Below are 23,150 nucleotides of genomic sequence, written 5' to 3' on the forward strand. Positions count from 1 at the left end.
AAGTGCATTCCATTTTTCATGGAAGACAATTCTCCCAGGCAGCCCCCAAAGACTTGCCTTCCCTCTAGTTGTAAATTTAGTCACGTGGCCACCCCCAGCACAAGCAAGGCAGAGATACTGAGTGTCTGGCGAAGGAGAAGGCAATCGTCATGAAGCTACTCAGGATTTAGCCACTTGAGCTGGGCTGTGTCCTCAGTGGAATATCAGTCTTTTATGTCATTGAGCCGAGAGATATGGTGGTTTTTAATGGCCACAGTTGGATCCCTTTTCTGGTACACGTGGACCCCAATGCCCAGTAACTAGGGAAGACAAAATAGCCTCATGGGTGAGGAATGAGATTTAAGGCTCAACCATGGCAATTTTTGGAAGAGAGGGCATATTGGCAATTACTGATGAAACTCAGTCTTTCATCTCTCTAGAGATTAATAATGACTTATATCTGCTTGTATGTGATAAACTGTCGAAAGCACACAAAAAAATGCTGAGTGTCTCATGAAATAAGTTAAAAAAACAAACAAAATTTTCATCAAGGGTGGGGAAAAAAGACAATTCAGTTGAAAGATTTATTAAGAGACTTCCCGCCCCACCCCTGCCCACTACCAAGAAGGATCACCCTCCCCTAAATATTTCACTCATGTTATACCCAGGAGGTCAACAGAAGATCATTTTTCTCCAAGAAACAGCTGTGATTGAAAGGCTGGGGAGTATCCAGCCCCTCAAAATGGACGCGTGTGGAAGATGTTCCATTGGGGATACAAACTTGACAAAGAAAACATGAAAAGGTGGGGAACTGCCACTTTCTGGACATCCCCAGAAACTAATTTCATACCAAAGGAAGGCTGATAAAATGAAATTCATGAAAATCCAGGGAGAAAGTGTCTCTCCCACTCCAGAGCCCCTGAAAACCAAGGGAACACTGGGTTCTTGGATGCTGGCAGTAGACGTTAGGAAGATAGAGCCAAGGAGCTCAGAGAAAAACAAATAAGATGCTGTGTCAAGAAGCTTCAAATGCGGAGACAGCCCAAGAGGGATGAGAGAGCCTCAAAATTCTGAAAACATAATAAAAACATGAGCTTTGTGAGGGATAAAAGGTCCCCACCTAAAGAAACCAACATAGTACAAGAATGGCTGCAAATTTCCACGGAATGAAAGTAGGACATTACTGAAGATGGTTGCTTAGGACTGGGACCATTGGCTGGAATCCACAAGATTAAGTCCCACCTGAGCTGAGCCTTTTGACATTCTAAAGCCATCATAAAGGGCTCTTTGGGGTCTCATCAGAAGAAGTCCTGACATGGATTGGTCTGTGGTTCGAGGTGGTACCACATGACCAAAGGAAGCAGAGTCCCCAATGCCTCTCCCAGGTGCCTCCCATTGCTCTAATGCTGCACAAGCTTTAGCCTCAGCATCCAGGTCAGTAATGAAGGTGAACCCAGCGAGGACACTTGTCCATCCCCTCCATGGCCCCTCTGAGAGGCCCCACCCTGATAACTGTGTCCTGTCCTCCTCTGCCCAGGTCACACCTGCACAGACCCCTTTCAACAGCCCAGCTTCAGGTGGCAATTTAAACCTTTTAAGGCCGCCTGTCAAGCACCCACTAAGTAGATTTCCTTTTATCTCGGCTCACAGGGAGTGACTGGATAACATAATTATGGGGCAGGAGAATGGTGCATCTTGATTTGTCTTTGAGGATTCACCAAGGGCCCCACAAGGGCTAAATCTTTGATCCCCTGAAAGGAAATCTAAGGAAGAACCTGCCAAATAAATCTTCCAGGTGCTCTGCAGGCAAATGGATTTGAAATGGGTCTTTTCTGCCCTTTGTCATTGCAGAACTCAAGGGTATTTGGGGTGGACAAAGCTGCAGGGTGCATCCTTGTGGGAGGAGTTTGAGGGAAGCAAAGGAAGGCGTGTTTTCCAAATTGCCTGGAGTCAAGGCACAACCAGGTTGGGAAGCCCTTTGGATGTGGGATGATGCATGAAATAACTACGTGGAGCCAGACCTCTGATCTCCTGAGAGTTCCTGGGACATTACCAGTGCCCTGTTTATGCAGACACCTTCCAGTGCTTATAAGGTGGGTTCCAGCGAGGTGGTGCAAACAAGCCGCTTGGTCTCAGACTTCAGGGCACCGGATGCAAACATCTTTGGTGCAGCAGATAGCCTCTCTGAAGATGCTTGAGTGATGCTTGAAAATGCTCTTAGCTGATGCTTGAGATGCTTAAGTGGCATCCCGTTTTGGCTGGAATATATGGAAACAGAAAGGGGCACATGTAGGATGTGTTCAGAAATGAGCAAATACATGATCTCTTCATTTCCTGGGGTTTCTGCAATTAAGTACCACAGTCTGGGTGACTTCAAACAACAGAACCTTATGCCCTCAAAGTTCTGGGGGCCGGAAGTCCAAAATCAAAGCCTTGGCAGGACCTTGCTTCTCCAGAACCTGTAAGAGAGAATCGTTCCTTGCCTCTTCCAGCTCCTGGTGGCTCCAGATGTTCCTTGGCTTGTGGCAGCATCTCTCCAGCTTCTGCCTCTGTCTTTCCATGACTGTGTTCCCAGTATGTTGGTCTGCGTTCAAATTTTCATCTTCTTATAAGGTTGGTGATCATCTTGCCTTAGGGTCCATCTTAATCCTCACCTTAATGACCTCACCTTAACCTGATTACATCTGCAAAGACCCCATTTCCAAATAAAGTCACATTCACAGGTACTGGGGTTAGGATTCCAGCATGTCTCTTGGGGGAGCATAATTAACCCATACCTCATGGATTTGTGAAAAAGCAAAGTTGCTATTCACATGATTTATTGAATCTAAGAGTACATCATGAGAAATGCTGGACTGGAAGAAACACAATCTGGAATCAAGATTGCCGGGAGAAATATCAATAACCTCAGATATGCAGATGACACCACCCTTATGGCAGAAAGTGAAGAGGAACTGAAGAGCCTCTTGATGAAAGTGAAAGTGGAGAGTGAAAAAGTTGGCTTAAAGCTCAACATTCAGAAAACGAAGATCATGGCATCCGGTCCCATCACTTCATGGGAAATAGATGGGGAAACAGTGGAAACAGTGTCAGACTTTATTTTTCTGGGCTCCAAAATCACTGCAGATGGTGACTGCAGCCATGAAATTAAAAGACTCTTACTCCTTGGAAAGAAAGTTATGACCAACCTAGATAGCATATTCAAAAGCAGAGACATTACTTTACCAACAAAAGTCCGTCTAGTCAAGGCTATGGTTTTTCCTGTGGTCATGTATGGATGTGAGAGTTGGACTGTGAAGAAGGCTGAGTGCCAAAGAATTGATGCCTTTGAACTGTGGTGTTGGAGAAGACTCTTGAGAGTCCCTTGGACTGCAAGGAGATCCAACCAGTCCATTCTGAAGGAGATCAGCCCTGGGATTTCTTTGGAAGGAATGATGCTAAAGCTGAAACTCCAGTACTTTGGCCACTTCATGCGAAGAGTTGACTCATTGGCAAAGACTCTGATGCTGGGAGGGATTGGGGGCAGGAGGAGAAGGGGACGACAGAGGATGAGATGGCTGGATGGCATCACTGTCTCGATGGACGTGAGTCTGAGTGAACTCCGGGAGTTGGTGCTGGACAGCGAGGCCTGGCGTGCTGTGATTCATGGGGTCGCAAAGAGTCGGACACGACTGAGCGACTGAACTGAGCTGAACTGAACTGATTGTCATTTCAAGTTTGGGTTCATCCTCTAACAGAGGCAACGACTTTTTTATTTTCGGCTTTAATTCTAAAAGGAGATTATCTGGTATAATGTAATATAATGTATAGTAAACTCAGGCATAATGAAATTATAATACAAGCTGAGAAGGCGGCTGTCTGTCTGAGGGGCAGGGAAGCTGCTGAGGACTTAACTGTCACAGGAAGTGTTCTGAGAAGTGGGAGAGGATTGGGAAGAGGGAGAAAACTAATCAGTGAAGCTTAATGAATTGCAATCCCCCAAAACCTTGGGCAGATCGTAGCATGACTTGTTGATGAGGCAGCATGGTTGGAGAAAAACTAACAGGGCAGCACCAGTTTATAGCACATGCATGATTCGTTGCTCAGTAGTGTCCGACTCTTCGTGACCCTGTGGACTGTAGCCCATCAGGCTGCTCTGTCGGTGGAATTCTCCAGGCAAGAACACTGGAGTGGGTAGCCATTCCCTTCTCCAGGGGATCTTCCAGGGATCAAACCCACATCTCGTGCATTGCTGGTGGATTCTTTACCAGCTGAGCCAGTTTAGAGTGTGTGGTCCTAACATTTCCAGAAGATCCTTGTGATGGGAGAATGTTGGGTGCTTACAGAACTAGGGGTGCTGAGAAGAGGATTAAGGTGAGAGCAGGTCCGTGGGGTTCTCCCCAGGGGCACCCATGAAGGGGCACTACCAAAGTAGTGCCTGGGTGCACATCACACAGGGGCTAAGGGGGCGGGACCATGTAAACCAGGTTGCCCAGGGATTCATCACAGCCATGCATCCTCTCTTCACCTGCCCTTGGATCTGCTCTACATGTGATAAAGTTCTATTGATTACAGTTCTTCATTGAACTCTGTAGATGGCTCTCTTAGCTGGCATTTGTAATGTTCCTAAGGTTTCAGGAAAAGGGGTTAATGCTAGTAATATTGAATTAACCACCTGGAGGAGAAAGCACATGAAAATCAATACGGATGGCGATTCTACAAGCCAGGTTGAGCACTAAGGGATGAATCTGGAAGAGAAGTATCATGGCTATCTATAAGCTTGCTTCAGGAGCCTAAAGATGCCATGAATGGTCTGCTTTCAAAAATAAACCCTGTGAGCTCATCTGAACCTACCAGAAACAGATTTTGACACATATTACATAATTTTCAAAGTTGGTATTCAGCACCGTAGGATAGTCACATAATCCAATTAATAAAACATGAAAAGCTGTACAGAGAAAAAAATATCCTTCCTACCTTTTGCTTTTCCGGTAAATTCTTATCCTTCCCAGCAAGGAACATTGTTAGTAGTTTTTTATTTATTCTTCCACAGAATTCTTACAAATTTTCCAGCTAACATAGATACACAATTCTGTTTTCCTTTATTTTTTTACATCAAAGTAGCATGCTATATGGGCTTCCCTGGTAGCTCAAACGGTAAAGAATCTTCCTGCAATGCAGGAGACCTGGGTTGAATTCCTGGGTTGGGAAGATCCCACAGAGAAGGGAATGGCTACTCATTCTAGTATTCTTGCCTGGAGAATTCCATGGACAGAGGTGCCTGGCAGGCTACAGCCCATGAGGTTGCAAAGAGTCGGACATGACTGACTAACACACCATATGGCATGCTCTATGCTTTTTCCTACAACCATTTGTATGGGTATAAAATGGGGTATATGGGATTCCCCAGGTGGCTCTAGTGGCAAAGAAACCACCTGCCAATGCAAGAAACATGAGACATGGGTGCAATCCCTGGGTCAGGAAGATCCCCTAGGGAAAGGCATGGCAAACCACTCCAGTATTCTTGCTTGGAGAACCCCAAGAGAGAAGCCTGGCAGGCTATGGTCCATAGGGTGGCAAAGAGTCAGACATGACTAAAGTGACTTGGCAAAGTAGGGTATATACAAGCTTATTCATTATGGTATTGTTTGCAAAAGCAAAAATTTGTAAATAACTCCAGTATCCTTCAAATGAGGACTAGTTAAATGATGGAATATCTCCACTATGAAGTAATGCATAGTTGTATTAAAAAACATATGTATTTACATGGAAAGATCTATAGGATATATTAAGTAAATAATTTAAGATACAAACAATATATGTAGTATGTATTCAGGGTAAGAAAAAAGGAAACAAAAATGATATATATTTGTATTTTTGCATCAGAATAAAAAATAATCTGGAAGGATTCACTAGAAACTAATAAAGTCTTTACTCACAGATGTTGAAGGAAGTATAATGATCAGAGATGGGGAAGGGAACAAAACTTTCCAATATTTATTGTTACAGTATTTTAATTTTTGAATCATGCAAATGTGTTTTCTCTTTAAGATAAGAAATACAATTAAATTAATTAGATGCACATCCCTAGCCTCTGATAATTATACTGCAAGGAATTACCCTACAAATATTTCTCACACATGTTCAAAGATACCTGCAAAGAAGTTCATTCACTATAGGATAATTTCAACAGCAAAAGGCTGGAAGTGACCTAAATGGCTATTAAATGTAAACTAGTTAAGTGAATTAAGTTACATTCAAATAATGAAATATTATGCAGATATTCCAGAGAATGTGAAACATTTATTGATATGGAAAACTCTCCAAGATACATAAAGTAAAAAATGTGATATAAAAAAGCATTGTGCTCCAATTTTTGGTAAAATAAATTTGATATACATACATCCTCCCAGGTATCCTGTATTTTTATTAAAAGGAACTTGATGTTCTATGTTGTGTGTGTGTGCTTGTGCGTGTGTACACATGGAAAATTCCTGGAAGCAGAAATATAAGAAGTTGCTCATGGTAGTGGCTTCTGGGAAGGAGGTGAGAATATTTGGAGAAGGAAGATCATCTATTTTTCATTGTAATGACTTTTGAACTACATGACTTTTGCTATGTGCATTGTTTAAATTAAAAATATTTTAAAATGAACCAACAAACAAAAGCATATTTGTACAAAAAAAACCATTGCAACTATAAAACAAACCACTGAGAAAGCTTTTTATGTACTTAAACAGAAGTTTCCAAGATACGTTGTTAAACCATGTAGTTTAAATTTTAACTGCTTCAGGGTTTCCCATACTTTGTGTTACCTATCACTTCTACTTGGTGATCAACCCATACCAATTTTCATTACTTTGGGCTTGAACATGTCACACCCCTGCCTTTCAAATCAAGGATGCCTGTTTTTTGTTCTGTTCTGTCTTTCCCTGTTTTCCCTTGTGGCTCACCTAGTAAAAGAATCCACCAGCAATGCGGGAGACCTGGGTTCGACCCCTGGGTTGGGAATATCCCCTGGTGAAGAAAATGGCAAGCCACTCCAGTGTTCTTGCCTGGAAAATCCCAAGGACAGAGGAGCCTGGAAGGCTGCAGTTCCTGGGGTTGCAAAGAGTCAGACACGACTTTCTTTCCCCACCTCTAAGATTTGATATTAGTCTTTTGGGTTGAAATCCTAGCTCCTACTGACTTGGGAACATGAGTGACTTAACTGCTTTGGGCCTCAGATTCCCCATCCCTAAAAGAAAAATAGAACACATTACAATGATGCTGTAAGAGTTTGAAATAACCAGCACCTGTGGACCCAAGAGTAGGCATTTTTCAAGATGGTGGCTGTTACCATCATTAATAGTCCATGGGGTGTGGCAGTGGGAACTGTAAACAGGAGGAACCACACCCTGGTTTTCCACCAGGAGAAGCAAGGCTTTGTGTGTCATGGCCAAGGCTGTTCCAAGGACCCAAGACTGCTGTGGTGAAGTCCAGTGTTTGGCTGGTCTTTTGGGCCACAATAGCCTTGGGTCTATATTTCAGAGAAGCAGCTACTAACAATCATTCAGAATTCAATATTTTCTGGGTGCAGCTCCTCTTAGGGAAGCTTATTCTCATTTTTAAGCATAAATTTTGTCTACTGACTCCCCCTCTCCCCACCAAGATGCCTCTGGTTGCCATCTGCTGCCCTCAGTCCACTAGGCTTATTTATGTTTATCTCTATTTATAACAATGTTTTTCAAAAGAGGAAGTGAGGATGCCCATGTCTTTCTTCACTTTTCCAGTCTTTAAAAGGAAAAGAGCTGCCTCTCCGTGTTCTCTCTGTTTCATCTCCCGGTGCAGCTCTGGGTTAATTGGTCTCACTGATTATCTAGCTGGCTTTCTGCCTTGATGCATTTATAGGGTCTTTTATTATTGACTTTGGAGCTCCTTGTAAGGTACTCCAAAAAAGCATTTTAAAATAGTCTCTAGAGGGCAATTTACATTTTAACTGCTCTTTCATTACCCCCCTCAACACTCTCATATAGTTCCCTTTTCTAGAATTAAATAACCACATGATAGCTTTTGGGCTCCATGTCGCTTTCAGATGTTGAACTTGGCCCTGTTTTGGTCTTTATTTATATAGTGATTCAGTTAGAATTTCATGATCGTTCCCATTCTTCATCCTCGTCTTTCTCCTAGTTTGTGTTTTCAGGTTATATGGCATCTTGATAAATCAAGGGCCAGATAGTGTCATCTTGGTCTTTACTGTGCTCAAGGAGTCGTGAGAATGTGGTAGGAGTGAAAAAAAAGTCTCCATTAACTAATCCAGGATTTAAGACTGAAGATTTGTCTACCGCTTGGGTTTTATTTTCGAGGTCACAATGCTTTGGAGATCATTACCCTAGAGATACAGCTTTCTAGGTGGCTCAGTGGTAAAGAATTTGCCTGCCAATGCAGGAGACACAAGTTCAATCACTGGATCATGAAGGTCCCCTGGAGGAGGAAATGGCAACTCACTCCAGGATTCTTATCTGAAAAATCCCATGGACAGAGGAGCCTGGTGGGCTACAGCCCTCGGGGTTGCAAAGAGCTGGACACGACTTAGTGACTGAGCATGCGCGCATTATAGAAATACAGACTTGGGTTTCGGGTTCTCTCTCGCCACTTTCCTACCACACTTTTATAAATCTCATGGGGGACCTGCCAACTTGCCTTTTTCTCCCTCTTCACTTTATCCACACTCATCTTCCCTCAGGATGGCCCCAACTTTATTCTGAAGCCAGAAGTTCAATGAATAGTGAGAATTTCTGGTGGAATATTCCCAGTAGAAAACAGCACTTCACATGTCCAATATTAATGCTTCTGAAGCTGTGAGTAAGAGAGGACCCTGTCTTTACCCACCATCAACACACACACACACTTTTCCATGTTATGTCCCCAATATCTTTAAGACTATTCTGGCAGGGTGTACACTAGGCTTAATCTTATGTGGCCTAAAGTAAAGATCTTTTTTTAAAACTTTTGTGTGCTTTACTTAAAAGAGGAATTCTACACCCTTTTTCTCTTTCTACTTTAAAAATACACCAAGAAATCCCAAGGGGATCAACAACTTCCCCAAGAACCAGCTTATACTCAACTCATTCCATGAAGCGGCAGCCTCATGGATACACAGCAGATGAATTGCAGAGGAGGAAATAAGCAGATTTCCCTCTGGAAGAGAGAAAACCTAATGTCAGTAAAGAAAGTGGAATTGTGCACTTAGGAGAGATCTTCAACAAGTGAAAAAACAGATAGCAGTCAGGTATATTTCACCTCTCAAACTAAGAAATTGAAAAATTATATAACTCAGTACTGGCGATGATGTAAAATTAAAAGTACTCACATTCTTCCCATGAGAGAGTAAGTTGAAACAGTCTGAAGGCAAAGTTAGCAATAGTATATATCAGAAGTCTTAAGATCTGCAATCAAAACTTGATTTAGCAATTTCACCTTCAGAAATCTATTTTAAGGGGAAAAAATAGAGCTAACAGAGAATCTCCCCTTTTGGAACTTCATGATAACATTGAGTCTGAGTAAAAAAATTAGTGATACCTTAGAAACCAAATATAGGAAACTGGTTAAATAGATTATGATTCGTAAGAATGATGTTGTAGATGAAAAGGGGCTTAGAAAGATGTTCTTGATATATAAGAAAAACACTGAAAAAAAAAAACTGTACAAAGAATATTAGCTGACAATTATCACAATCCCCACCCCCAACCCCCCAGGGAAAAAAAAGAAAAAAAAAAGCAAAGTACTTTCCAAGTAGTGTTAGTGGTAAAGAACTCGCCTGCCAATGCAGCAGATGAAAGAGATGTGGGTTCAATCCCTGGGTCAGAAAGATCCCCTGGAGGAAGGCATGGCAACCCACTCCAGTATTGTTGCCTGGAGAATCACTTGGACAGAGGAGCCTAGCAGGCTATAGTCCATAATACACACTAAAAAAGCAAGCCAAAACAAACAATGGAAAAACTTGTTGATCAGGAAAAGCTAGGCTTATTAGATTTATTTCAATAAAGATGAATACAGAGTCTTGGTAATATAGCAGGAAGGGGAAGCTAGAGGAAGAAATTTAAGTGCTTTAAGTCAGAGCTGAGTGATTGATTACAAGATGGGTCTTACCAGGTAGGGAGCTGGTGGGGACTGAATGATTTATAACAGCTTTGTATTCATGGGCACAGTAAGTTCTTGAAGCAAGCATTGTTGAGCAAACTGTTGATCTTGATAAGTAAGCCAGTATTTTCTGGAGCAAATAGCAGTTTATTTTTGCCTCGTCCCAGTATGGTTTGGCACAGAAACAGGAAAATATGTTGTACCCATCATTGTTTATCCTAGAGACAACAAAGTACATTAGTTTCAGCTGTCAATAGCAGCTCTCTTTTTGTTAGAAATGTTATTCATATTTATGTTTCATTCTCACTAGAAAAAGTCTAGGAAGATAATTACATATTAACTACAGGTGGTTGTCTCTGGGTGGAGGAGTTTACAGGTGTTCTTCTAGTTTCTTTTATTTTGTTTATCTGTATTTTCTAAATTTTATCAATGAACATACACTCATAAAAAAAGTATATGTTTAACTCATATTGAGCCGGGTAATTGAGGACTATAGTATCTAGTATTGCCTTCATGTCAAAGCTTCTAATGTATTTCTAAACATAACACCAAATCAAGGCAGAATTGTATTGCCGACTGGAGAAAATGGTTAAATCACTATCTAATCACAACCATGCAATTCAATATGCATTAGACAACTTTTAGTCTTTTCAGACAGACAGATAGTGCTATACAGACTGTATTAGAAGGATCCATTTTTCAGATGTATATTGAAAGCATATTTTAACAAACCTAGACATGCATTTCTGACCTAGACTCTGTTATCACTCCATTTTCAGAAGGCTGATAAAGTGAGGGGTCAGGGGCTCCAAGGAATTGAAAAGTAAGATCCAAGGTGAACAAGAAGTCTAGAATATGTCTCATGAGTCTCCAATCAACCACTGATAAATTAAAAAAAAATTTATTGGAGTATAGTTGATTTTTTGGCGCATCTAATATTTGCTGAGTGCTGGACAGGAGAGGCATGGCATAAAAATTGAATAACCTATGTTCCAGTCCCTGAGAGAGCTTAGTTTTCAGTGGGAGCTATGGAGGAGTGGTTGACACACAGGAAACAATTTGAAGTAGCTACAAAATGGCATATAACCAAGCCCCAGGTGGACCTGGGCTTGATTTTACACTTGTCTCTATTATATTTGTATTATGCATCTTGTGTGATCTAGACTCCAAGTCCTATAACAAATTCACTGATTTGAAGGCTTGGGATATTGAGATATTCGAGTTAAAGATGGATTAAGCTCAAGCTTTAAAAAATTTCCATACTTTATATTGAAAATCTTTCCAAAACTTCAGTCTGCTTTACTTTCTGGGTAAATAAATGCAGCTCAATGAAACTAACTGCAGGGCCCACAATAATTTACTCTGCATTTAGAAGTAGATTTCATTCAATATAGATAAGAAAGATAGAAGACTGGTATGGAAATGAACTCCAGGATAGCCTGAAATTTCCCTGGTGGCTCAAATGATAAAGAATCTGCCTGCAACGTGGGAGATCCAGGTTTGATCCCTGGATTGAGAAGATCCCCTGGAGAAGGGAATGGCAACCCACTTCAGTATCCTTGCCTGGAGAATCCCGTGGACAAAGGATCCTGGTGAGCGTCAGTTCATGGGGTTGAAAATGAGCAACTAACACACACACACAACTTTAAAGGAGCCCTGCTCTCTAGACTCCACACATGAATTCCTAGTATCTATGTGCTTTCTGGTGATCCTCTCTTTCTATAAACAACCACAGTGAAACCTTCAAACAGACTGAAGATACCAATTGGCTGAAATGTCATTCCACTTGAAATAGCACTTTATTATTCATAAATACTCTTCATCAGGGATTTCATCCTCTTGTAACAGAGCAGGACCCTATGGGACTTCCCCAGGACAAGCCTTCCTTGTGTCCTCTGCTTTAGCTTCTTTCTGAAGTACCTGTTGCATTGTTGCTGTCATTGTTGTTTAGTCAGTAAGTCGTGTCCAACTCTTTTGTGACCCCATGGACTGTAGCCTGCTAGGCTCCTCTGACCCTGGGATTTCCCAGGCATGAAAACTGGTGTGGGTTGCCATTTCCTTCTGCAGGGATCTTCCCAGCCCAGGGCTCAAACCTGGCTTTCCTGCATTGGCCGGAGGATTCTTTACCACTGAGCCACTGGGGAAGAACCTATTGAATAGACAATAGTATTTGATGCAAATTTCCTGAGTTGTTTTGCAGATGTGAAACCTTCCCCCTCCCCAAGCCCCGCACCACCAAATGGAAGATATTAACTATTTGATGACCCTGAGCACAGAACTCCAAGCCTCCGGAAGCCTAAGGGTTGATAAAGTTAGCCCTGTGACCCCACCCTGTTAACTCACCATCAGCCAATCAGAGAACTGGGCACAAGTTGATCACATACCCTGCTACCCTCCCACCACCACCTGCCACCACCTGACTTTTAAAAATGCTTTACCCCTTCAATAAACCTTTCTCTGCTCCAAGTTTCATCGTTTGGATTTGTTTAGTCTCATAGGCAAGAGGATTTAGTAACCTACTCCCAATCCCACCAAGAGGAAATTGAGACTCAAAAGGGGCCTTGCATCAAATCACATAGTAAATTAGTGATGGACCTATGATTAAAATTCTGACTTTGGTTTTTAATCCACAGCTTCTTACCTCTCCAAACTGATACCCGTATCTTTTCCCACAAGGCAAAACTTACTGAGGACTCTGGGGGTCTTAGCTACTAGACATAAAAGCAAGACAGACACAGCGCACAACATCTTTGAAGTGTACGAGATGCTCTCATTTCAAGTCCGCCTTTTGGAAATCTCTCTGGAGCAGAGCTCCATTCTCCTCAATGCCAAGCACAGTGGCCGCCACTTGCATGCCCCTTGGTCTCATCATAGCAAATGGGGAAGGAAACAAGGTACAGAGAGGTGAAGACCCATGCTCCCAGCTCTTGGTCAACCTGTAGAGTAGACCCTCTGCATTCAAACAATGGGTGAGCCAGCTATTGATCTGACTGGCTATGAACAACAGCAACAAACTTGGCTAATGTATCGTGTAGGTTGTTTTTGGCCACTCAACACAATAAGCAACAAACACCTTCAGACAGTCTCGGATGTGTTATAGGACAGGAAATGTAAGATCGGAACCAACGTTAGGGTTTAACAATTCAGCAGCTCTGGGCACATCAGGGACCCGGGCTCTCTCCACTGTTGCCCCATTTCAGTGTCCTATTGCCTTTGCCTGAGGCTTGCCCCTCATGGTCACCAGAGAGCTGCAGCCCTTCCAGACTGCACACCCACATCCCAGCACCAGAGGCAGTGACTTGGGGAGTCACTTCCTAAAGAATGTTTCTAAGAATCTCCTGAACAAACCTCCTCTCACAATACTGGGGGAAACTTGGTCAACAGCCCATTCTGAAGCCAACCACAGCCAGGAGGACAGACTCAGACCATTTATGATTCACCCTTGAACCTGAGGTTCAAACCATTCTCACCCGAGTCACAGAAAGATGAGGAGGGAGTGGACGGGTGGGGTGGAGGGAGGGATGGGGAAGTAGACTCCTGAGCCCATCAGATCGGCCAGAGGAAGACGGGGGTGGTCGGGGTGGAGAGATGACCACCAACGGCATCTTCTCTGAGCTCCAGGCTGCCTCTCCTGCCAGGACTCATCCCCTGAGGCAAGGGTCTGATCTCTTCCAAAGTGATGAGAAGACTTTGTGGCAGCACGGAGAGCTCAGGGTACTGCTAAGAACGCTGCACCATTCAGCAACGCAAATGCTCACAGAGGCACTCCTCGGGCGCTATGTTGACTGCAGGTAAATCTTCCTGAGGATTCTGAAGACCTTAATCCACAGTCAGTGACATGATGGTAAGGGTGGGACTTTCAGGTCAGGAAGGCTGATAGGGTGAGGCCATTGAGAGCCAAGAGAGTCCTTCCAGTGCAGGGAAGCCAGTATTCTAAGGTGCTAATCACACCTGCACTGTCACTGCTGACCCACCCCCAGGTACAATACAGGTAGGAAACTGAAATGAGACCCATGAAGGAACATCAGTATATTCTTTTCCCCTGACTCACGGACTAGGATAGGATTTCTAGCCTTGCTAAAATAAAAATCCATTTTTAGATGGCTGGGTCAAATGCTTTTTGCTTTTCCTTCTGTTATTCCTCTATTATTTTTTCTTTTTTTTTTTTTTAATTGAAATGTAGTTGATTATGTCCTTCCCCAGAGGCTCATTGGGTAAAGAATCTGCCTGCCAATGCAGGAGAGGCAAGAGACAATGGTTCAATCCCTATATTGCAAAGATCCCCTGGAGAAGGAAATAGAACCCACTCCAGTATTCTTGCCTAGAAAATCCCTTGGAGTCTGGTGGGGTACAATCCACAGGGTTACAAAGAGTCGGACATGACTGAGTGCACACAGTTTTCCGAGCATAGTTGATTTACAAGGTTGTGTCAGTTTCAAGTGTGCAGCCCAGTCCTTCAGTTATATATACGTTCTTTTTCAGATTCTTTTCCCTTATAGGTTATTACAATATACTGAGTAGAGTTTCCTGTGCTATACACAGGTCCTGGCTCGTAATCTATTACACTAGTGTATTTGCTCCCTGGAGGAGGGCATGGCAACCCACTCCAGTATTCTTGCCTGGAGAAGCCCCATGGACAGAGGAGCCTGGTGGGCCACAGTCCACTGGGTCGCAAAGCATCGGACTAAACACCGCACAGCACACTGTATCTACTAATCCCATCCTTCTAATTTATACCTCTTCCTTACACTTTCGGCAATCATAAGCTTGTTTTCTGTGGGTCTGTTTCTATGCCTGTGGGTCTATTTCTGTTTTGTAAATAAGTTATTTGTATCTGTATTTTTTTTTTTCAGATTCCACATATAAGTGATATCACGTGACATTTGTCTTTGGCTGGACTTATTTCACTTAGTATAATCATTTCTAGTCTACCCATGTTGCTGCAAATGACACTGTTTCATTCTTTTTATTACATATTTTTTGGCTGCGCCACGTGGCTTGTGGGACCTTCATTCCCCTACAAGGGATTGAACACGGACCATGGCAATGAAAACATCAAGGCCTAACACCTGGACAGCCAGATAATTCCCTATTTCATTTTTTTTTTTTTAATTTTATTTGCTTTTGATTTTTAAGAAGAATGAACATCTTTTCTTTTGTAATGGGAAAATCAAATAACGTTTGGAAAAAAGAAGTATTTCATACTCATTTCAAACAGCATAGGAAATCCCCACCTTCAATAAGACGTCTGATGGTCGATTTTGTACTATTTGAAAATAAACCAACTTTATTTGAGTTAGTCAATACCAATCAAGACCAGAAAACAAATTTATAACTGGTTCAGATTCATGAGGAAAACACTTAGCAATGTCTTCATTAAAAAGGAATTTTACATTATTAAGGCTTGAAAGCAAGTCCTGTTGTTTTATCACCACAGCTAAAAGTCTTGAGGAAAGTCAAGTGACCATCACTGGGAGTGTTTTTATAAAGTGAAATGTTTGATCTTTTATAAAAGCTAGGCTTCTTTGCTAAATTAGTTAACTCTCCAGCTTATAAAATGGGATAGCCAGGTGGTCAGGAAAGAAAGACAAGTTCAAACATCAGTCAGATATTTTATATTTTAAGCATATACATAGTCAATATCGCAAAATCTTTATACATAAATACCATAGATGACTGTATCCTTAAAATTATATTTTGCCAAAAAAGATTGCTTTCATAGAAATAGATTAACCCAAGCTCTACAGTGAGGCAATTTTTAATTTTTGTTTTGGTTGAGGAGGGGAACGTTGGATCCATTTCCTTAAGTAACATTAAGTAAGACTATGCACATTTTGGGTCATACCATGTCACAAAATGAAAGGATCCTGAAACTAAGCTGGGAGGAGAATATTGACAAAGGGAGAGGATGATGTATTCATAGGAGGGCATGTGTTGTTTGGATTACATGCCAAGAGCCGTGGATAGAAACCAATGGGCCGTGTGTGCTAGGAGGGTCCCAAAGCCAAGATGTGAACACTTCAGTCCTCACATCAGAACCAGGATGCTTCCCATGCACACTTCTTTTTCTAATGTTCCTGAGGCTTTTAAGTGTTATTTTTTAAAATAAGGAAGTGATCCCTTGGGAATCATTGAACTTATTTTAACCATGAGTTAATGCTGCTCATTCCAAGGAGAAGTCACCAGCATCTTGGTTCCCTCTGCTGCTGAACTGGCCTCCTGGCCCTTGGAAATAGGAGTCACAGACCTACCTACTGGATGTCCCCTGCCCCTAGACCAACTTAATTTCAGACACCAACTCTCACCGTTTTCTCCTGATGGAAAACTGGACACGACTGAACTGAACTGAGACCTCTATCTTCCTGACACTGCCTCCTTTTTCATTCTGTTTGTCCAGACCTTGCTGATTTCTAGGATCTTAGATCTTCAGGGTCCATTCCAGATGTGATCCATTCTACAACCATTCTAAGATGCTTGATCTTGTCTTTCTGCAGAGTGGCCAGGGGGTACAGGTGTTACAAAGAGTTTCTGTTGTATCATTTGACAAATGCTAGAAAATTCAGCCCAGGAAAACTCATTCTTGGCATGGCCTCTTTCTAATCAAAAGATCAAGCATTTCCATGGCCCCACCAGCAAGATAAGTGAACACTGAAGACAGTATCATTTCTTGGGAAGATGAAACTAGTTTGGAGACCTGTGGTCAAACAACCCACTGGAGCGTGGGTTTCACTTTTCAACTCATGAGCTTGGTGCCAGGTAACTGTATCGTTTGTTCAAAACAAGACAGCCACACTCATACTGGTAACTCTGAAGTGTCAGGTAATGAAGCTGTGCAATAGAAGGAACTATGTGCTGGACCAGTCTAGATTTTACTGATCCAGCTCATCTTTTATAGCTGTTAAAATCTTATCCAATACACTCTCTCAGGGCAAGCTGAGAGGCCGGCAGGACTGAGAAGATGGGTAAATTCAACACAATTGTTCTGAATACGATTCTTATTTCTCCCTCTGCCTCACACTATGCTAACCCACCAAAAAAAAAAAAAAGTGATGTGAAAACCAAAGGAGAGAAATAAATCTAGAGTAAAATAGAATCTCAACCCAAGTAAATCCCCTCTTACTGCCACTGAGATGCTTTTTGAGATATTGATATGCATGCCAGACCAATAACAAGGGTCACTTCCCATCTCAACACTCTGGAGTTCAGGGTCAAATTGCAGACCTTCAATACTCCCTGAGTTGATTCTGAGGACATCTGAGGACCTTTCCACACTGTGGCTGGGAGATGATATGCTGTGTACAGGACAAGGTTATGGCCAAAACCCAGGGAAACTGAAGGATGTGGAGAAAAATCTCTTTGGAAAAGAATCATCATAAGGCAATATTATTTAAAAATACTCTGATAAACCTCGTCATAGATGTTAAAGCTTTAAATCAATAGTTGGTTGCATCATATGATAATCTGCTGCTGCAATAAATAGATATTCCTGGATTGAGTACCAGGAAATGTCATCCATCTACAACTCCTCTCCCTCTGTTAAATGGTTACGGTGGGGTCATATAACTGCTCCAACCCCACCCCTGGCCCTAATATGGTTACTGATATAAAACTAAGTCAACCACAGAAGGAACAGCTAGAACCAACAGTATTGATTTAGTTTGGCTTGTTTGTTTTTAAAGGCTGTGTTTAAAGACTTGCCAATTGCTGAATTCTGAATATCCAGTGTCCTCAGGGTTCAAAAACTCCTCTGTAGGGGCACTCTGCCTGGGGTGCTACTCTGCCTGGGGGAGCTTCTCTGCCTGGGCATCCTGCCATTTTCACCGTGGCTCACTGGCTGTGCCTCTCAGGTATACCTCAAGAACAGCACCTCTCTGGATCTCGGGAAAGTAAACTGCTTCTTAGATCATCGTACTTATGCTGTGATGTTCAGGGAAGGATCTCTGAGGACAACAGAATTTCACACTAATGAAAAGGCCTTTGGGATCATTTAAGCTTTCATCTCCCATGAGACCAACATGGGGCTTTTCCCTATTGTCAGAAGGATTGTTTCCTCATCAGTTCGCCTTTTCAAACATCTCCAGGGACAAAGTTAGCAGGGAGTCCTGCAAAGGTTCCCTTAGAGGAGGAAATGAATCCATTCTTTCTGCTTTTGAATGAAAGGTCTCAGGCTTATAGGATGCCCCACTGAGAAATGGCATCTTCCTCCCTGGGCTAAAAGGGACCCTCTACTTCTTCCCCTCTGCTCTGATCACTGGGTCCCCTTTCTCTCCAGAGATCCCTGGAGGCAGGTAGGTCCAGATATTGCTTGGGTTAGAACCTCGTGATGTTTCTACAAGAAGGCCCCGTGCTGTCCTGCCCTCACTGAGCAGCGAGCCAAATCCTGGGGCTTTCGGGCACTTGGGAGCCTCAGCCTCCATCAACAGGTAACACAGAAGGGAGGATTGTTGAAGGTAAGGGTCTGCGGCGGGTGGACTTTCTCCCAGGGCATTCATGGCAAGAGGGAGCTCATGACTAGTTCATTTTTCTTCGTTTCCTCTGCACAGTTTCCTGTGCTCAGGCAGGGTAAGCGTTTAAGGAGGTGAAACTCAAGGAGAATGACTACAGAGTGAAATGCTAGCTAAAAAACAGCTTCCTCTTTTTCATCGGGCATTGGAATCAGACGGTAGGAAAATTTACCCAGATGCACGTGTATTTTTTCTTTGAGTTTAAACCACATGGTTTCCCAATCAGAAAGGCCCATGGACTTTCTTCCTAAGGTTCCACGATCAAGCCACCTCCTAAATGTATCTCTCACACATCAGAGGCTGCAGCTGAATCAGAGAGCACCCAGCTCACAGACCCACATCCAGGAACAACTTGAAGAAGCTGGAGAGTCATTTTTGGTCAATTGTTGGTATTTTGCTATGAAGATGGCAGCTACATGACATCACTGGTTCGAGACTTAGATCATAAGAGAAAAGATCTATCTAGAAGATTCCCAGGGAACACTGAGCCTCATACAAAGGTCTTCTTAGCCTCCTGCATCCATCCCCCCACCCCCCACACTCCCATCTGCTTTCTCAGAGACCAAAATTCAACCGTGGATAAACATAGTCAAACCCAGGCATGTAATCTCCAATGAAACCACTCCCATAAGCAAGCAAACCCCATGGCTGGTAGACCCCACGGGCCTTTTGGCATCAACACTCCTCCCCTCCCCTCCCCTCCCCAGGTACCCCAGTTTGGAATGGCATGCCAATTTCCCTTCCTGGCAAGGTCTGGACAGATAATAGAGATCAGCATCAAGCCAGGTATGTGATCACATCAGACTGTGCCCAGCACTGCAGAAAACTGAGACTGTCTGAAGTTGTTTTCCAATCTGGCCTTCAGTGCCCGAAGTGACAATGCTAGAAAGTGCTGAGTGACTGGAGGTGTGTCTGCCACGTGCCCAGACCCACGTCTGCCCCATCCACTCTCTGTCTCCACTAACACAGCCATGCACCTCTTTCTAATAAGAACGAAGAGGGCGTTTGGCCTTGGAGTTACTGACAAAGAGGAGGGGTGGATAAGGACAGCATGTTGTAGGTTTCTAATGCATCTCAGGAGATATTTCAATATTGGCAAAAGGGGCCAGTGACAATCCCACAGACAGGGTTCCCCCCGGCACCGACCCCCAAACACACGGAACCCAGTCCAGGTCCGAAAGGCTGACAGCTTGACCGTTTCTCTCTTTTCTGCTTGCGGGATTCCTGCCTGACCAGAGGGAGATGGCGCTGACTTTGGTCAAAGCCAGCAGGCGGGGGGGTTCCAAGGATGCCAGAGAGATGTGGCCTGATAGAGACAGAAGTTTCCAGAGGTGGCGTGGAAGAGAAGTGTGTGAAGCCAGAGTCCTTGGGGAGACGGTGGAGTCCTTCTGCAGCAGCGATGGGGCGAGACGGCCAAGTTCAGGATCGGCTGAGGCGCTTGGCCACGTCCGCATAGGCCAGCTCGATCTCGCTGTCGGCCGCGCAGGTGTTGGTGAACTCGTCCCGGGCGTAGGCGTTCTTGAGGTACCGCCACAGACCCGTCATCTCAGCCGGGAAATCGTAGTTGCGGTATTTCTTGGCCACAATCTGCAATAGAGATGGCGTTAAAGCGTGAAATAGATCACCAGGAAGTGTTGGTGATGTGGCAGCGTGAAATAGATCACCGGGAAGGATCAGTGATGTGGCCCTGTGTGTGCACAGCGGGAAGACCCTCCATGTGTCCCCCAGGGGCCAGCAGCAAGACACTTGTCATGCAAGGTGATGGTGCCGCCTTTTTAATGCAACACTATTTGATTTAATTATCATATGCTATTTTTTTAATTTTTGTTGTATTATAGTTTCCCAAGCAAGTATAATTTGTCCTCTGATCTAGTAATTCTGCTTCTAGGTATTCCTTTCCTTAGGAAATATCGTGAGTGTATAAGAAGATATAGTTTCTTGTAAATAGGACTGCAGGACTATTTGGAAATAGAAAAAAAAAAAAAAGGTACCCAACACAAATGTCCAACAACACATGAATGGATAAATACGTTGTCATATATACATGCAGTGGCATACTGGAGAGCCATGAAAAATGAGGTTGCAGAGAAAATTCCAGGGACTTGAAGAACGCTTCAAGAGGCTGTTCAGTTGGAAGTACAGTATAAAGCATTAGGAGGAATATGTATGATGAGCAGAAGTATATACACCAATCTGTTAGCAGAAGATACGTCTGACTGATAGAATTATAGACAACTATTTTCTTCCCTCATCCAGCCTTATCTACAGAAGGGAATGCAAAGCAAAAAAACATGCAAGTTAGATGCCGGAATGCATATGGAGCTTCAGGGTATGTGGAGGTGAACAGACGGTGATTCCTGTTCTCTCCCTCGACTGCCACACTTGGGGCTGTGGACCTGAGCCTTCTGGGGAAGTGGTGTTTGTATTGAAAGACAATAGCATAGTGGTTAAAAGCGTGGGCTCTGGATCCCAGATGACTAGATCTGTAATCCTGACCCCATTACTTGACAATGGTGTGATCTTGGACGAGCTACTTAACTTCTCTGAGCCCCAAATTCTTTTTCTCTAAAATGGAAATAATAAGATGACCTACCTTGGAGTAGTAAGTTATTTAATATACATAAAAGTCATCTGGGGGAGGTGCTGGCTTTAAGTGCTCAAGAAACATCATCTAATGTCAGAATTCATTGAGACCCACCACATCTTCTTTATCCGTCATCTGTCAATGGACATTCGGTTTGTTTCCATGTCTTGGCTATTGTATAGTTCAAGTTTTGATCATTCCAAACTCTTCCCTTTGCCCCCTGCCCTGAAGAAGGAACCACAAGGTACATATCGCCTCCCTAGTTCTTAGGTACTTAGCACTTCTTCATATTAAATTCTTTCGGTTAATATAACTGGTTTGGGGAGGTCAGTACCGAAGCCACCTGGCAGTGTCTGTCCATCCAGGATAGGTGTGGCCAATGAGCACAAGAGATGGGTTCAGGGTCCTTGGACAAAGCCCTGTCTTCACTGCAAGAGGAAGGGGCCCTGGGGCTGCCCACAGCCTTAAGAAGAGGCTGTCTTGGGTCAGGAGCAAATCTATGCAGGGGTGGAGGCTCCAATGAGGGAAGCAGCTTGAAACTGCCAGAGAGAATGAAAAAAGCCCACAGAATATAAATCGGTGCAGCCACTGTGGAAAACATATGAAAGTTTCTCAAAAAACTAAAAACAGAACCCCCATATGATTTGGTAATTCCACTTCTGAGTACATATCTTTAAAAAAAAAAAGAAGAATACTAATTTGAAAAGATACATGCACCCCAATGTTCATAGAAGTACTATTTACAGTAGTCAAGACATGGGAGCAACCTAAATGTCTATCAACAGATGAATGGATAAAGAAGATGTGATACATATACACCATGGAATACTACTCAGGCATGAAAAAGAATGAAATTCTGCCATTTGCGACAACATGGATGGACTTAGAGAGCATTTTGCTAAATGAAATAAGTCAGACAGAGAGAGACAAATAATGTATGTTACAATTTATATGTGGAATCTAAAAGAGAAAACTAGATACAGAGAACAGACTAGTGGTTACCAGAAGGGAAGGGCAAAACAGAGGTAGGGGATTAGGAGGCACCAGCTACTATGTATAACATAAGCTCTAAGTGTGTATTGTATAATACAGAGAATATAGTCAGTATTTTATAGTAGCTACACGTGGAGTATAGGCTTCCCTGGTGGTTCAGATGGTAAAGAATCTGCCTGCAATGCAGGTTTGATCCCTGGGTAGGGAAGATACCTTGGAGAAGGGAATGGCAACCCACTCCAGTATTCTTGCCTGGAGAATTCCATGGACAGAGAGAGGAGCCTGGTGGGCTATAGTCCATGGGGTCACAAAGAGTTGGACATGACCGAGTGACTTCCATACCACCATACATGGAGTATAGCCTTTAAAAACTGTGAATTACTGTTGTACCCCTGTAACTTATATTGTACATGAACTATACTCCAATTTTTTAAATGGAGAAAAGGAAAGAAAAAGAGCCATAATAAGGTCAAGACATCCATTAAAAAAAACTAATCCATGGGGTGGCCTTGAGTCTTTCGCTGCTGGAATTTATTTTCAGGTTTTTAAAGGATATAATTTGAACTGGGAAACAACAGAGACTCAACATATGAATTTATATTTGTGTTTGTATGTATAGCTCCCTTCCTGTTTGCTGCAGGGGCTAAACAGGTCCCTGTGCCACGTGAGGGTCTGGGGGGTGGTGGAGAACAAGGGTCTTTCGGGAGACGACAAGAGTCCCACATGCCCCTCCCTGCCCGGATCCATACACTCTGAGCTTGACCAGAGCTGGTTCTTTCCTCACATATTGGCTCGAGTTGGGAGATGAGAATAGGAGGCAGCCAGACAATGAAAGTTCAAACCAGGCTGTCAGCGAGCAGTGGGGCTGGAGCAACGCGGCCTCCAAGGACGCAGATAAAGCTGAAGGAAAGCCAATGAGAGAGAGGGAGGGAACGCACGCGGGAGAAGCTCTGACGTCAGCAGGAACCTCCATGCTCATGTTCTGAATT

At 43.2% G+C, this 23,150-nt stretch overlaps 1 protein-coding gene across 2 annotated transcripts in view; it reads right to left on the reverse strand.

Annotated features, from left to right (window-relative positions):
- Positions 1-15,334: 15,334 nt before the first annotated feature.
- The window catches only part of CLIC5 (chloride intracellular channel 5), a 170,282-nt gene continuing 162,466 nt past the window's right edge, over positions 15,335-23,150 (reverse strand). Inside the window, exon 6 of one of the 2 annotated variants that reach the window (XM_005223375.5) lies at positions 15,335-20,171. In XM_005223375.5, the coding sequence (XP_005223432.1) occupies positions 20,004-20,171 (168 nt within the window). In that variant the 3' untranslated portion in view covers positions 15,335-20,003. 2 annotated transcript variants of the gene reach the window in all.

The sequence above is a fragment of the Bos taurus genome, chromosome 23, assembly GCF_002263795.3.
Source record: "Bos taurus isolate L1 Dominette 01449 registration number 42190680 breed Hereford chromosome 23, ARS-UCD2.0, whole genome shotgun sequence".
NCBI lineage: Eukaryota > Metazoa > Chordata > Mammalia > Artiodactyla > Bovidae > Bos > Bos taurus.